The 13,979-nt window shown below is 36.1% G+C and overlaps 1 protein-coding gene across 1 annotated transcript in view; it reads right to left on the bottom strand.

Annotated features, from left to right (window-relative positions):
• The window catches only part of LOC136364139 (adhesion G protein-coupled receptor A3-like), a 257,612-nt gene that overhangs the window by 205,865 nt on the left and 37,768 nt on the right, over nucleotides 1–13,979 (bottom strand). The window contains exon 2 of the mRNA XM_066323790.1: nucleotides 10,198–10,269. Within this exon, the coding sequence (XP_066179887.1) occupies nucleotides 10,198–10,269 (72 nt within the window). The remainder of the gene's footprint in view (nucleotides 1–10,197; nucleotides 10,270–13,979) is intronic.

Below are 13,979 nucleotides of genomic sequence, written 5' to 3'. Positions count from 1 at the left end.
CTCCCAGCCTCGTCTACAGACATGCACTTTTGGCAGACAATAACCTATACATATAGGGGGGGTTGTCCATTAGAAGTAAGCAACTGAGAAATGTCTGTCAATTGATATCAAGTCAGAGGTGGAGACACAAAAAGAAAAATTATCAGTAGGGCCCAGAAAACTCTCTGGGAGGGAAGGATTGAGTTTGGAGCTTCTCTTTGAATACTCACTTTTACCCAACATCACTATGATGCTGAGATGTCCCTAGTCAGAATTTGAGGTCTCTCACATTTTATGTATCAAAATACTACCAGGTATTGAGGCAACTTCTTCATCTTCTTGACAGTAAACATGTTAAAGACCACACTGCATCTGAATATAACTAATATATAGTATTGTCTGGAGTTTGAGAGGGTTATTCCACCAATAGCCTGCAGATGAGGAATCAAAACCACATACTGAATAAAAGGATTCAGCTACCAATTCACCTCACAGTCCCCTTCATATGATTAGCTCAGTTGCTGATGATCTAACACTAATTTTTATCAACTTGGCTTCCCAGAATGCTTCTCTCTGACTTCATACAAACTGCCCTAAAACCACATTTCTGTTTTTCCTACTGTTTCAACTAGTCTGCATTTCTTTATAGAAACACAGCTTGCATCAGTCCTAAGTGGTTTAGTTCACCTTTTCAATCAAAAAAGATTCTATATTTTGTGACTATAAAGCAGTTTAAATAAAACATGGTATCTATGATAAAGATGGTCCTGTGAAACTCCTATGTCCCCTGCTGAACGTTTTTATTTTGCCACGCTCACATTTCCAACAGAAACCTGTTTTGCAAATAGCTACACTCAAAAGTCCATCGATGCAGCCTGGCAAACCACTGACATCTTAAACACTGGTGCTACATCTCATCCCTGCCAGCAGCTGGCAATTTTGTGACCCAGCTGAAGCCAAAGTTTCATGTGAGAACCAGAGGAGTGTAATCTCAGCAGAACATCCAGAATGACAAGCACCTGTCAGGCCCAGGAGCAGCACCCAGGAGGGCAGGCAGCACTGAGCAGCTCTCAGATCTCACCACAAACCATGGAATTAAGAGCAAAGACATGGGAGCCCATGCTGTTTGCAGGCAGAAACAAGTATACCACAGAACCAGACGAATGTGGAGGCAAATAAAAAATAGGCTTAAGGTATAAAGAAAAGATGGGAACCACACTTGGTTCTGAACCCTTGCTCTAGAACAATGGGATTGGTTTACTGACCTGTTTTTCAGAGTTAATTACTGCTATTTTTAAACAGCACTGTAATGTCCCAAAGGAACATTTTCTAGATGTTTTTCTAGAAAAAACCCTCTTTTTCTAGAATTACTGCTCTTTTTTGCACATTACAGCATAGCAGCTCTACAACAATAGACATTCAGGGTATTTTCCTGTTGTCTCATCCTCAAAAAATAATGTATGTGATGTCTAATAGTCTGGATTGTGACTTTGTACTGATAAATAACAAATGAATAGAGGAAAAAATGCATTACCTTTCTGTCACACTGCATTACAAGTGCTTTGATAGATACTTCATGGTTGTAAGACTTAAAGTATGTACAGCCTCTTAGAAAAAGGGTAAATGCAATTTTACTTTTAATTTCCAACTCTTGTGTTTCTGACAGTCATATTAAGAACAGCAGAAGTTTTACAACACCTGATAGAATGCTGAATCTCTCTTTGATACTGCACACTAGGACATAATGGATTCTGTCATTTAGAGAGTTTGGGGATGCTGTTTTTTTGGTTGGTGGGGGTTTTTAACTTGCTTTTAGGGAGGGAAGTGTCAAAAAATACTCAGCTTTTGCACTACTAAATGTGTAATGTACTGTTAGTCATAAACAGAATAAATACATCTATTAAGGACCACAGAATTAAAATGAAAAGGCAATTTTTAATTAAGTTTGCTGAGTTTGACCTGAGACATTGATCCTGCCTCTGTTTCTCCTTTCCTGGTTTCTCAAAATTTCTATGCAATGATAGCAAACTGGATACCCTCCTCCCATGCAATTCATTAAAACACTGCCTGCAGCAAAATGATACTTACTCTGAAGAGCAATTCACCCTGTACTCCTTTACCCACAGTGAGGAACAACAGTGGCTTTTCCAAGTCCAGATCCATGATGTTTTCCAAAGTTCCTTAGGTCTGCTGTTGCTTCTTGCTGCTTATGTAACCAAGCAGGTATTTTCAACAAGCATCAGTATCCTCTATCTGCACTTGTGTATTTGTGCCCATTAAGGTTTCCTTCTAGCCAGGGCAGGAATGTACATAAATGACTCCACATAAAGTAGAAATGTAAAATAATTGGCATGACACAAATATCAATGTACTTTTTCTTGTTTCCTCTCTCTTGATAAGCTGAGATCTCCCAGTATTACTGCATTTGGAGATAGTAAATAAACAACACAGATAAAAAACATAGAGAGGTAGAGAGAGATCAAGTGATGAGACAAAAATTGAATGAAAATTTTAAAAGAACTCTAAAGAAAGTCAGTACTTGACTTCCAATCACTTCTCTCAAATAAAAGCCTCTTCTTTCACAGATTTTCTTCTTTCAAAAGACTCTCTTGGTTATAATCAACATATAAATATTATATTACCTAACCATTATGCATTTGCTACAGCATGCATAAAATTCCCTATTTAGACAAAGTCCTTTATGATTAAGAAGGATTGTTTTCAAGTAAAGCACACCGAAGCTAAAAAAGCTGCATTTTTAATTGAATGCAATGCCTAAAATATAACATCTTCCAGAATCAGATAATGATTCTGGATAATATGACAGATAAATCTGTCAATAAATAAATATGGTCAGGTAAAAAACTTAGTTCTACCTAAACAGTCAGCTAGAAAGAATTAGATAATTCTAGCTAATTAAGTGATAGGGGAAACTTCTCATTGTCACATTAAATTTTATTTGTAATTACTAAATTTGTGGTTTTGCATGATTTACAGATATAATTCAAATATTGTAAATGTTAATGAGGAACTCTTATTTGATGCAAAAAAACCACAAAACCCTGACAGTGAGGAACTGACGGCACACTAGTGCTACCAGGATCATTTTCATATCTCCTTTCAATCTCATATCAGCCTCATACCAATCTCACCAATCCATGCCATTAAAATTTTAAAATATTAAAATGATTTTAATGAAAATGCATTTTGTAGAACTAAATTAATTTTATGGAAAAAATACTCTTTTTTGACATGCATTTAATATTTTTCAATAATTCAATAATACATTACAATCTTCATTGACAGGTACATGAAGTCAGATATTTAAAGAGCACATTCATCTAAGTGAACATCTCTATCTTCTGTCTGTACTAAAATATATCTGACATTGGCATTATTTGAGTAACATGACCAAAAGTACTACAATGACAGAGAACCAAGCACCAAAGAGAGGCAAAATCCCTGGGCTGCAGCCACCACAAAGACAGACCGGTGTGAGAAAATGCAGTAGGAATCCCAGGATGGGTAAGGAACCTGGTTCTAACCCAGGGATATGATAAAAACCCCAGAAAAAAAAAATCTTACAGAACCCGACCATGGCATTTACTACCAATGAAACAATGAGTTGGCTAAGGAGGTGTGTGTATTAATCTCTGAAAAATACTGTCCCATTTACTAGCTTAACACTCATTTTCTTGGTAGAAATTGCTATTCTCCATGCTCCAGGATGAGCCTTAAAACTCATTCATTTCACAAAAAGCTATTCTAATTTTAGGTGAAAAATGATTACTACATGCATAACTATTTTCTTTCCTCTTTCTGATCTGTCCACTGCCTGCATTCACTGGGTTTGTTTTCCTTTCCAGTATTTGTAAAGCTTTTTATCTCCTGAGTATCTCCAACACTCCAAACCAATTATCTGCAATAGACATATCTCTGAATCAACAGGTACCTTAACTTCACTAATTCATGAATTTTCAGAACTTTGTTTTTTAAGCTCAGTGTTTACAAGTGTCCCTGTACAGCCCATACTGCAGGCAAACACATCTATCCTCAATTAATATCAACCTGCCAGCTACATTAGCTGCACTTAGGACTGACAAAAGGAACCCTCCTGCCTCATGCAAACCCTGGCATCATCATAATTAAAAAGATAAACTCTTCATCTGACACTGAAACCAAAAGGGCAACTCAAAGTTCAATGACTGCCAAGGGGAACATGAATTGTCTTCAGTCTAGTTTTGAGTACAGGCACAAAACAGAGTCTTGCTCCTGGAGAAAAATCCTTCCCCATGACTATTCCCATCCTTCTGCATTTACCAGAATATCATCAATCACTTCAAACAGTAATGCAGCATAATGAGCTTTTGTAAACCATTACAAGACAACACAGTAAGAAATTTTACATGGAAAACTGCTTAGATTTCCACAGGTGTCCTAGACATATTTCTAAAGAAGAAAAAAATAACGGTTGCAGAACCTGCAGTTTTGTTCTTTGAGAATAAAGAAATAACTTGTTTGCTATCATTATCAACTGGACCTAGAGAATTTACTAAATCCATGCAGGATTTCAAATGCAAGAAAAAGTTGCAAGAAAACTTGAGATGCTTGAGAGTTTTCTTTCTTCATACTTCTCCAAATACAAAAACTAGACAAAACAGAATAGTTTTATTCATACTATGACTACACAAAAAACAGCCCTAAGAAACAGATTTTTAGATTGCCCTTTCCTTGAGTACCATCACAGGATTTCTCTGAACACACAGCTCAGTGGCATTTGAGGTCTCCAAGCTTATCAATTTATTTTCTGTTAAAAGTGCTTGAACAAAGTTAGGGGCACACTCCTCAGCTGCAAGATCTTCAAGGGGAAAAAAAAAAAAAAAAAAAAAAAGCCAAAAACGTTGCACAGCTGGATCCTGGCTGTCAGTCTGAAATATTATGAGTTCATAATAACCAGTATTTTTCTATTTTTACAAAAATCCAAAAAAGAACACACATGCTAAATTTAACCCATGAAGTTTCTAACTTTAAAGATGTCACACGCAACGTGCTGAAAGTAAAATCGTTAACAGTTTCTTTGAGCATATTTCCAATCCTTCACAGTATCTAGGAAGAAAATCTGCTTCTTTTTGTGTGTGTGCACATGCACACTTCAAATATATGGGCAGGGAAAAAAAATGAAGATGACAGTAATTTAGAATATGTAAACTGCATGTTAAAAATGTCAAACCTTTATATTTTACACTTCTGTTACTTGAATTTTGCTAAAGAAATTCTAAATATCATATTTCTGTAACAACTGCATAACAACATGTTTTTTCTATGGTCTAATTTTTTATACTTGTCTTTCTAGCCCTTTTCATCCCTCAACTGAGTGTGTTATTTACTTCATTGCACACCACAACATATGTCCTACTCAATGTCCCACTGAAACCTATTGGAATTAGCTTTTCTTCAGTCTTGTCTGATAATAAGTGAACACAACATGTGGCTGATACGTGATTGGACCTTGATGCTACAGCAGCACTTAATAAAACCACAATCTAAATGAGGCCTGGTTGAGTAAGACTCGCCTATAGTGCTAAAAAATTAAAACAAAAAATTAAACTCAGCACTAAATTCTTCGAGATACTTCAGCACTATTTTTCTTTATATTGAAAATATAACAAAGCAAGTTTCTGTAAAACAGTCACTGCTGCTTATTAGTGCCTGGCATGGTTTTTCTTCTGGCTCAGCTGGGAAAAATATGTGTAATCTCGCTAAGTGATCTTTCATCCTGATTTCCCAAGGAAACTGCTTATGCAACCATGGTCTGTTTGTGTATGTTTCTTTATTTTTATTTGCTGGTTCCCTCCCAATAGCCCCTGAACCCATTAGAGGTTCAGTCACTGGGACAAAGGAGCAACAGTCTCAGAGGTATAATGCTCCTATAAACCTAACGAAAAAGTGCATTTGGTTATGAAAGAGAGAGAGAGCGACTTCACACACCCACTTCTGAAAATCCCAAGCACACAAAACTCAATCCCACAGCAGCAGGAGCCCACTGCAGGGAGGCCACGACAGGTTTCCCCAGGGAGGGGTTAACATGGGGAGATAGTTCAGGGCTGTGGGGGCAGCTGCTGTGCAAAGTTGGAATATCAGCAGTGTGGATAATAGCTGAAGTGCACATTGGTTTGTGCCAGCTGGCACCAGGATGAGGAAAAAAGATTTATTTTCCTAGTCTGGATCTTGGCTTTAGGTCCAGCACAGCTGGAGCACCTGGCCCAGTCACCTCGGTCTTGGTTCTCAGAAGCATCCCATGGACTATGGCTGGCCAAAGATCCTCAGGCATAAAAAGCCTTGCCACAGCTGGCACTAATACTGTCCCTTTGCTGCACACTGAGGTGGGTGGCAGCGCTTCCTTGCAGCATCCATAGCACATACTGCCTCGACAAGGCATTTGCAAGTAACTTGGTAACCTGCACTAGCCCTGCGGTTCTTTGGCTAATATCATGCTTAACCCCATACCCAGAAAATAAAAATAAATAAATAAAAATAATTCTTAAGGAAGGAAACTGTCACAGATTTATGCATGTGATACATCGTTCTGAGTTTTGCAATAATTACACCTCCAAATTACAGAGACATTCAGTTGTTCAGATCCCTCCAAATGTTTTACTAAATGGAGTTTTCTGATTGTTGACTTACTTGAAAGGGCTACCTCACTCTTTCATGGCTTGGAAGGCCCAGCTTGCCTTTCTTTTACGGTACCCAGAGCACAGGAAAAACTTATTGAAATGTCTGTGGTAACTCCTGCTGTTCTGGGAAGGCAGAACACTGACTGCAGACAGGGAAGGCACTGAAACTGAAATCATTACAAGCTGTCAAGCCTGCCCTGAGCTTCAGATCCAAACTGAATTCTCAGCCTCCTGAACGTGAAGCCAGCCATCTCCACGGGGTGTATCACAGAAATGGATTCAAGGTGTGCATTCTCATTTAAAGAATTTATGGCCTGTAGATCTCTTCTGGTTAAATTCAACACAGCTCTTCATATTTTAACCAACAGTTCATTTACCATGCTTGCTTCAAAAAAAGGTTATTTATATTCTTACCTACACTTCTGATTTTGTTCCAACTCAAGGACCATATAACTGGACAGCATATAATATCTAAGTTTACAGAAAACTTTTATTCTCTCATAGTATTTAAGTTATGCTCCTCACTTCGTAATGCCTCTTGTTAGTCCTACAGCGTAAGCTCAGTGGCACAGAGGCACATCATGACCCAGATGCCTTATGACATTTGTGAGCCAACCTTTCCAAACCAGCACATGGCAGCAATTCTTAACTTCAGAAAACTGTAACTGTGGAGAGGGATTGCCACCTCTACAGATCCCTCACAAGTCACTGTTCATACACATACATAAAACTGAAAGTGCACCTTTGTGAGGCAGCATTTTTCAAAGCACTTTTACAAAATGCCCAGTAAAAATATCAGTATTTCATACATGTCTTTTGATCACTATTTTTACTAGACTTTATTACATTTCATTTTTTATTATTAATGGATTATTATTAAATATAGTACTATCTTTAAATTATTAAACAAGAAGTAACTTTATCCCCAAACATGTTTTTCCCTGGTTTGTTGGCTCTATCCCCAGGTTTCCTATAGCAGCAACATAGTTCGAAAAAATTTGAAATGGTAACTTTGTTATTCTTATATTATGGTTGAAAAAACCTGCAATTTTCTAAAAAGTACTTTGAAAAAAAAATTTCATGTAAAATATTAGAATTCTACACTAGCCTTTGTTTTAGAGAAATCAATTTTGTCTTACTCCTAGAATGGACAGTCAAAGGGCAAATAACTTTTCTTGATTTGCTTGATAGAATGAGAGTCCCACTTTGAGACAACTCCTCATTGAAGGATCTCACTTGTGTAACTTTTGAGAAATCACCAGAACCTGAGAAGACTGACACTTCTGTAATCCAGTTCCTATTGTGACACACATTGAAAAACAAAATAATAGGGGGAAAGTTGTCACTCACTTATTGGAGTAGGGATTCAAACCATTCTTTACCCAGAAAGAGGGTTTAGGTTTAAGCGCTTCAAAATATACAAGTCATCTGATTCCACCTGAAATTTTACTTCTCTAATTTTATCCAGTTAGACATTGAATGATTAATTTTCCATGTGAACTTACAATCTTTTGACTCATGATCTCATGGTAACCATAAAAAAAAAGACCCCAAACATTACTGACTTACAGGATTCTTTCCTATGTGGTATTCACATCACTATTTTGCCTGAACAGGAGTTTTGTCTGCACAAGGAGTGCAAAGCCAAATTAAATAATTAAATGAGTAATTCCTAATTCCAGCACACCCATGTTCCTAAGCACCTAATCTGGTAAAGTTAACATCATTTTAAAGGCAGTTGGATTTTCCTGCTGCAGTACATCCTTTTAGGTAAAGAATGAAAGTTCTTGTTCCATTTTGATAAGTCACAATATTTGAATATTGACAGCTGCTGCAATAGTTCTCCATTTTGAGCACCTGAAGTACTCTCTGAATTAGGTTCTGTTAAAAAAGCAAAGCTGGGGAAACCTTTGTCCAAGAGGTAGGAGCACTCATCCAGCTGTAATTCATTCACACTCACCTCCTAGTAGACAGTTCCAGCTGTTCTCACCCCTCCAGCTGAAACTGGGATTTCACAGATATTGATAAGAAGCATATGGAGCCAGAGTGGCCCCAAATGAAACAGAAACACGGCAATGAACAATGAATCATGAGAATGTCATCGCTTGAATTCCAGTCTTCAACTGACAGACCACTCATGGATTTTGTTTTAACACCATAGCCAAACAGATTTATAAACAGAGGAGATGATACTCATTGTATCTGTAGTGTTGTGAAAAATCAGCATAAGAAAATGAAATTATTTAGACCATGGTGGTACTTGAGGCAACACACATAAGACACTTTTTCTATTTTCTCACTGTTCTGAGTTTTGTTCATAACGTCTTTCCAGTTTGAAGTCAGATTAAGAAAATTCTTAAAAGTACATGCACAGTATAACTCCCCAATGTTAATTAAACCTTAAAAAAAAACTCAGAGGAAATGTTTTGCTTTAGTTCTAAACACTACATTACTTACACTTACTTACATTACGTGAGAATTTAATTTACTAATTTCCCTTCTTGCAATAAATTTGTAATTCTATTCTCTGTTCTAAATTTTTTTGTCTAAAATGTTTGTAGACTTCTTTACAAACCTTATATCACTGTTAATCCTAACACTAAACTAGTTAATAAATAATGCATCACTCTCCATTCCATACTACTTAATATTACATATCATTTAATACATTAATATTTATTTAAGGAAAGTATTCTATACAACTATAGCTATATGCAGAGAAAATCTAATGTTACTTATTAACATAAATGTTCTGACAGTCACTTTACCCAAATCCTTCAAGGTGCTTAAGGGATTGCTTCAGACCTTGAAATAAATTGTTTATTTTTAAACCACATTTCGGATACTCAAACATCTCAGTGTGGTATACTTACCCACTTTATTCCACAACCATAAACAGCATGCATATCACACACATCTACAGTATAAATATTAGCAAAGGTTGGTTTGAATACATACTTTCTTTGCATATAGAAGTATTCACACCACACAGAATACATTCATGCATTCATGAATGTGGCAACAACTTCATATGAAGAGTTTCACATAATAAAGCTACTCCCAAATCAGCATGAAAGTAATTTAGCTTGGAGCCATGGAGCTTTATCAGTCATTGTTTGCTCCTGTGATAAATGCTGTCCAATTTGTTGATATTACAATTAACATATAGAAAAAATAAAATTAGTATAGCGCTAAAATAGAAGTATTAGAGTGAAATGAGTTAAATAAACCAAACTTCATGTCAGGTATATTACTGTTACCATTACATACAGCAGTCTTCACTGTGATAGTGTACATAGTGTAGTACAAGGCTTTGACTGGATGTTTATTTTAGTTCCAAATTGATGGCAGTGCTTTCCTGTATGTTCCATGTCCACCCCCATGCACTCATTTTTATGCTGTTTCTTAACCTGATGACTGCCTCGAAACTCTACTGTGCAGTACAGTTCAGAACATCTCAACTTCGTTATCTGATGTTTGTCTATATTTGAAGTACAAAGACTTCTAATTGAAGGTGGAGCAAGGCTGACCAGTTACTCACAGTCTCTCCAGGGATCTCAGCCCGAAGAAAGAGCCATTCTTCAATCCCAAGATCTTGTTGTTACTCAGAATCCTACAAGAAGTCAGGAAATAATCTGGTTAATAGAACATGGTAATTCCACTGGACTAAAACATATAATTATAGTAAGTGACTGCTCAGTAAAATACTAATCACAAAATTCACTGCTTCATTTGCATTTTCCCACCATAGCCATAAATAAAGATTACCATTTCCTTAAGTGCACAGTTTCTTCTTTATTAAATAAAAGCACAGTCAAGAAATATGTCAAGAAATTAATTTTGACTCCAGCTTGAAAATTCTAACACTGCTCAATGCCCACACTTTACTAGTAAATTCTAAATTACCGCTAAGGTACTTGTTGGCCTCCCCAGTCTGCAAAAAGGCTGGTAAAGCAAAAGTCATGTTAAAAACTGTTTCAGTAGATCAGAGGACAACAAAATCACTTTGCAGCGTCTGCTATAGCAGAGAAGTACAAGCCATCATGGATAGCTCACATATACAGAAAAAGTATTTAATTTTCTACAGGAGAGACAAACAAAATCAGACAAAAATGTTTGCCAGTCGCAACCTCTGCATAGCAGAAATTCAGTAATTAAGCTATGTGACCCATCAAGCACCACCACCATCATAGACCTGCAAACTGGCCCTGCATGCAGGCCATGGAAAAAGTTGTTTATTTTTCCTCTTTATGTTCATGTACTGTGCATTTCACAAGTGATCCTTTCTAGTTTAGTGATTTTTCCATCACTGTATGTTCCCAGCTATTTCAGAAGCAATACAGTATGAACATGCACTTGTTTCGAAGATGCTACCCCTTAAAAACTTTTCAATAGGCAAAAGAAATGGTTTGTTTTAGAAGCTGGGGAAATTGGGGTTTCAATCCAATGATTATGCAACGTGCATAAGAAACATTTGTCTCTGAAAAAATCTAATTCCAACTGCCTGAGAAATGAGTCTTTTGATGCAACATTTACAATAAATTGTACTTCTCTAGTGCACAAAAGTACATTTCAAAATAAGACATGCAGCTTACAACAAAATAGAAAGTAGACCAAAAAAATTCAAAAGAAATTTTATACTCTTAACTAGAAAACTTGAGATTTTTTTGATCAATTCCAATTTTTGTAATGTTTTTAAACAATCTGTTACACAAGACAAGATAATCTTGCTCTTAGCATTTGCCATTGCATATGAACGGTAAATTCTTTGTCTCAACACACACCTACCACATAAAATCAAAAGTCTAGGTGCAAATGTAACAACATTGACCCACAGGAAAACAAAAAATAATTATTAATGTAGCAAAGTAAAAATACTACCATGTTAGTAAGATCTGGAAATTTCTGCAGATCTAAAACTAATAAAGAAATGTATATTTTGATGTGAGTTGATGGCCCCCTGTGGGCCATCTACATGGAGAACAGAGGTGCTCACACCTGACCTATATTTACTACACTTTGCTGCTTGCCAATGCACTTGTGCAGCAGCATTACTCCTCACCCAGAACCAGACAGTGTCACCCACAAGTGGCAACTTGGCATTGATCATGATCTATACACCCATGCATATGAAAGTAGACAGAAGCCTAATTTTGCAACAAAAATTAAATATGTTCCAATATACACACAGTCTATTTCTATCTATTAAGAAACCCCATATCTCATAAGTTCCTCCTCATACTTCTCAGATTAAAAATATGTATGACAATAAATATTTATCTAATTTAGCAACTGTTCTTTACCATTTTAGGAATACACTTCAGCGGTGACATGATGAAAGACATGTTTAAAATTCAAAACCTCTTAACTAGAAAATGTAAATACATAAAATGCTCTAGTGTTTTATTTTCAATGTTCTGTTACTTTATTCTTTTATTCACCTTGTCTTCCGAGGTTGCACAGAACTTGAGTCACTCAAGAAAAAAATACTCAAAATAAAAATTGGCTAGGCTTGGAAAGACTAACATAAATTCCACTTTGTATTGGGTCATTTTTTTAATATGTTCTGTTATAGAGAGACCATCTTTGAGGCCCGTTACAATTACATTAGCTACAAAGATTATATTTGGGCCACTCTGCATAGTCTGATTTGCAAAGATATGTGCACTTCAAAACTCACAGCTGGCTTGGATACACGTACATCTGTCTTTAAAAAATTTTCATTGTGCCAATTTGTTTTTTCAGCCTCTTATTCATCCTGCCCAGAGGGCAGTCTGAACTTTGCTGGCACTCCATGAAAATGCAGCACAAGTCAGAGGTCTCCTGCTCTGCCTCCATGTCCCATTCTGTACAGCCCTACATGCCTAGATCGAAACCAGCACCATTAACCCACATAAAGCAAACTCCTATTAATTAAAGAGAACTATCAAACTGGTAATAAATCACAAGATTAAGCAGATCATTTAGGTCATAAATTGAATACTCAGTAAACACAGCTCTTGATTCTTCAACACTGCTATCTCATTAATTTTTGTGAAAGATAAACTGAGTCTTGAAAAATGTGACATAACAAAATTTAAAACAAACAAACAAACAAACAAAAAAAAAAAACCAAAAAAACCAACAAAACTTAGCTATGTAGATTTCAGTTTCTAAATGAAACCCTTCAACCCAGAGTTTCACAGAGACTTTCACACAGAGATCAAGTTTCAAAAATTAAGTTTCCGTCAAGGTTTCCTCTTCTCTACAGTGCCAACTTTAATTCAGGTTTTATAAACAAAGTAATATGGGTATCATAGTTAAAATATGATTCTTTTTCTGTTCAGAATGTTAGAGAATCCTAACATTCCAGTATGATCCCTAAGGAAAACAACATCCGCTCTAGCAATTCATACAAGTATTTTCATTCAGCTGAGTGCTACTGCTACGTGGGAAGAATCCACCTGTTTTTAATTAATTTTGTCATTTTAGTGATGTACAAGAACGTGTAACAGGCTGTTATCAAGAAGGATTTGGTTTGCACTGAAGATCAATTCTGTGAATAAAATGAACAACTTGACTGACAAACGTAAATCACATTATTTCTCATACAGTAATGAATCACTCACTAAACTTTTGATGCAACTCATAACATTCTTCGCTTCTGAGAATATTTGCTATGGGGATGTGAATGGAAGGGAGGAAAGTTTTTTGCTACAATGTTCAAATTTCTAACAGAGAAATAAGGCCTAACTACAGACAATGAAAAGTCTTTTAAAATAATCAATGCCAGGAAAAATTGGGGCTCTTACTCCTGATGCTGAAATTACACTGAATAATTTTTGTACATTATTTCTTTAGACAAGTAACAGAACGGACATGAAATGTGTCAAGTATGGCCAAAATAGGTAAGTTTCTCTTTTACCTCAAATACAGTCATCTGCTTACAAGGAAATGCTTCTAATTAAAGACCTGCAGAAATGTTTGCAGTAATAAGCATCCTTTTCTTGTACTTACAGATGCAACTGTTTGGTAAGTACATGAAAAAAAAGTGGTTTTCATGTATTTTATTTTGGAAATCTAATAACAAACCTATAACTGTCAGATCCAACAGAAACTGACTCACTTATTCTAATCAAACTCCAAATAGAAGTTGCATTTTTTAAAAATAAACCAGCACCATGCACCCTCTGTGAATAAGTACTTGTCACATTTTATCTATCCATAAAATGCATTTTCACTTGGTTGCTTTTTGGGACTTTTTTCTGATGTGCTAGTGAATCACAGTGATGAATCTCACTATACACTGCAACTAGGCAGCTGGTGCAAGTAATTATCAGTTTC

The sequence above is a fragment of the Sylvia atricapilla genome, chromosome 8 (genome assembly GCF_009819655.1).
Source record: "Sylvia atricapilla isolate bSylAtr1 chromosome 8, bSylAtr1.pri, whole genome shotgun sequence".
Classification (NCBI taxonomy): Eukaryota; Metazoa; Chordata; class Aves; order Passeriformes; family Sylviidae; genus Sylvia; species Sylvia atricapilla.
This window is presented reverse-complemented; position numbering and strand designations above follow the sequence as displayed.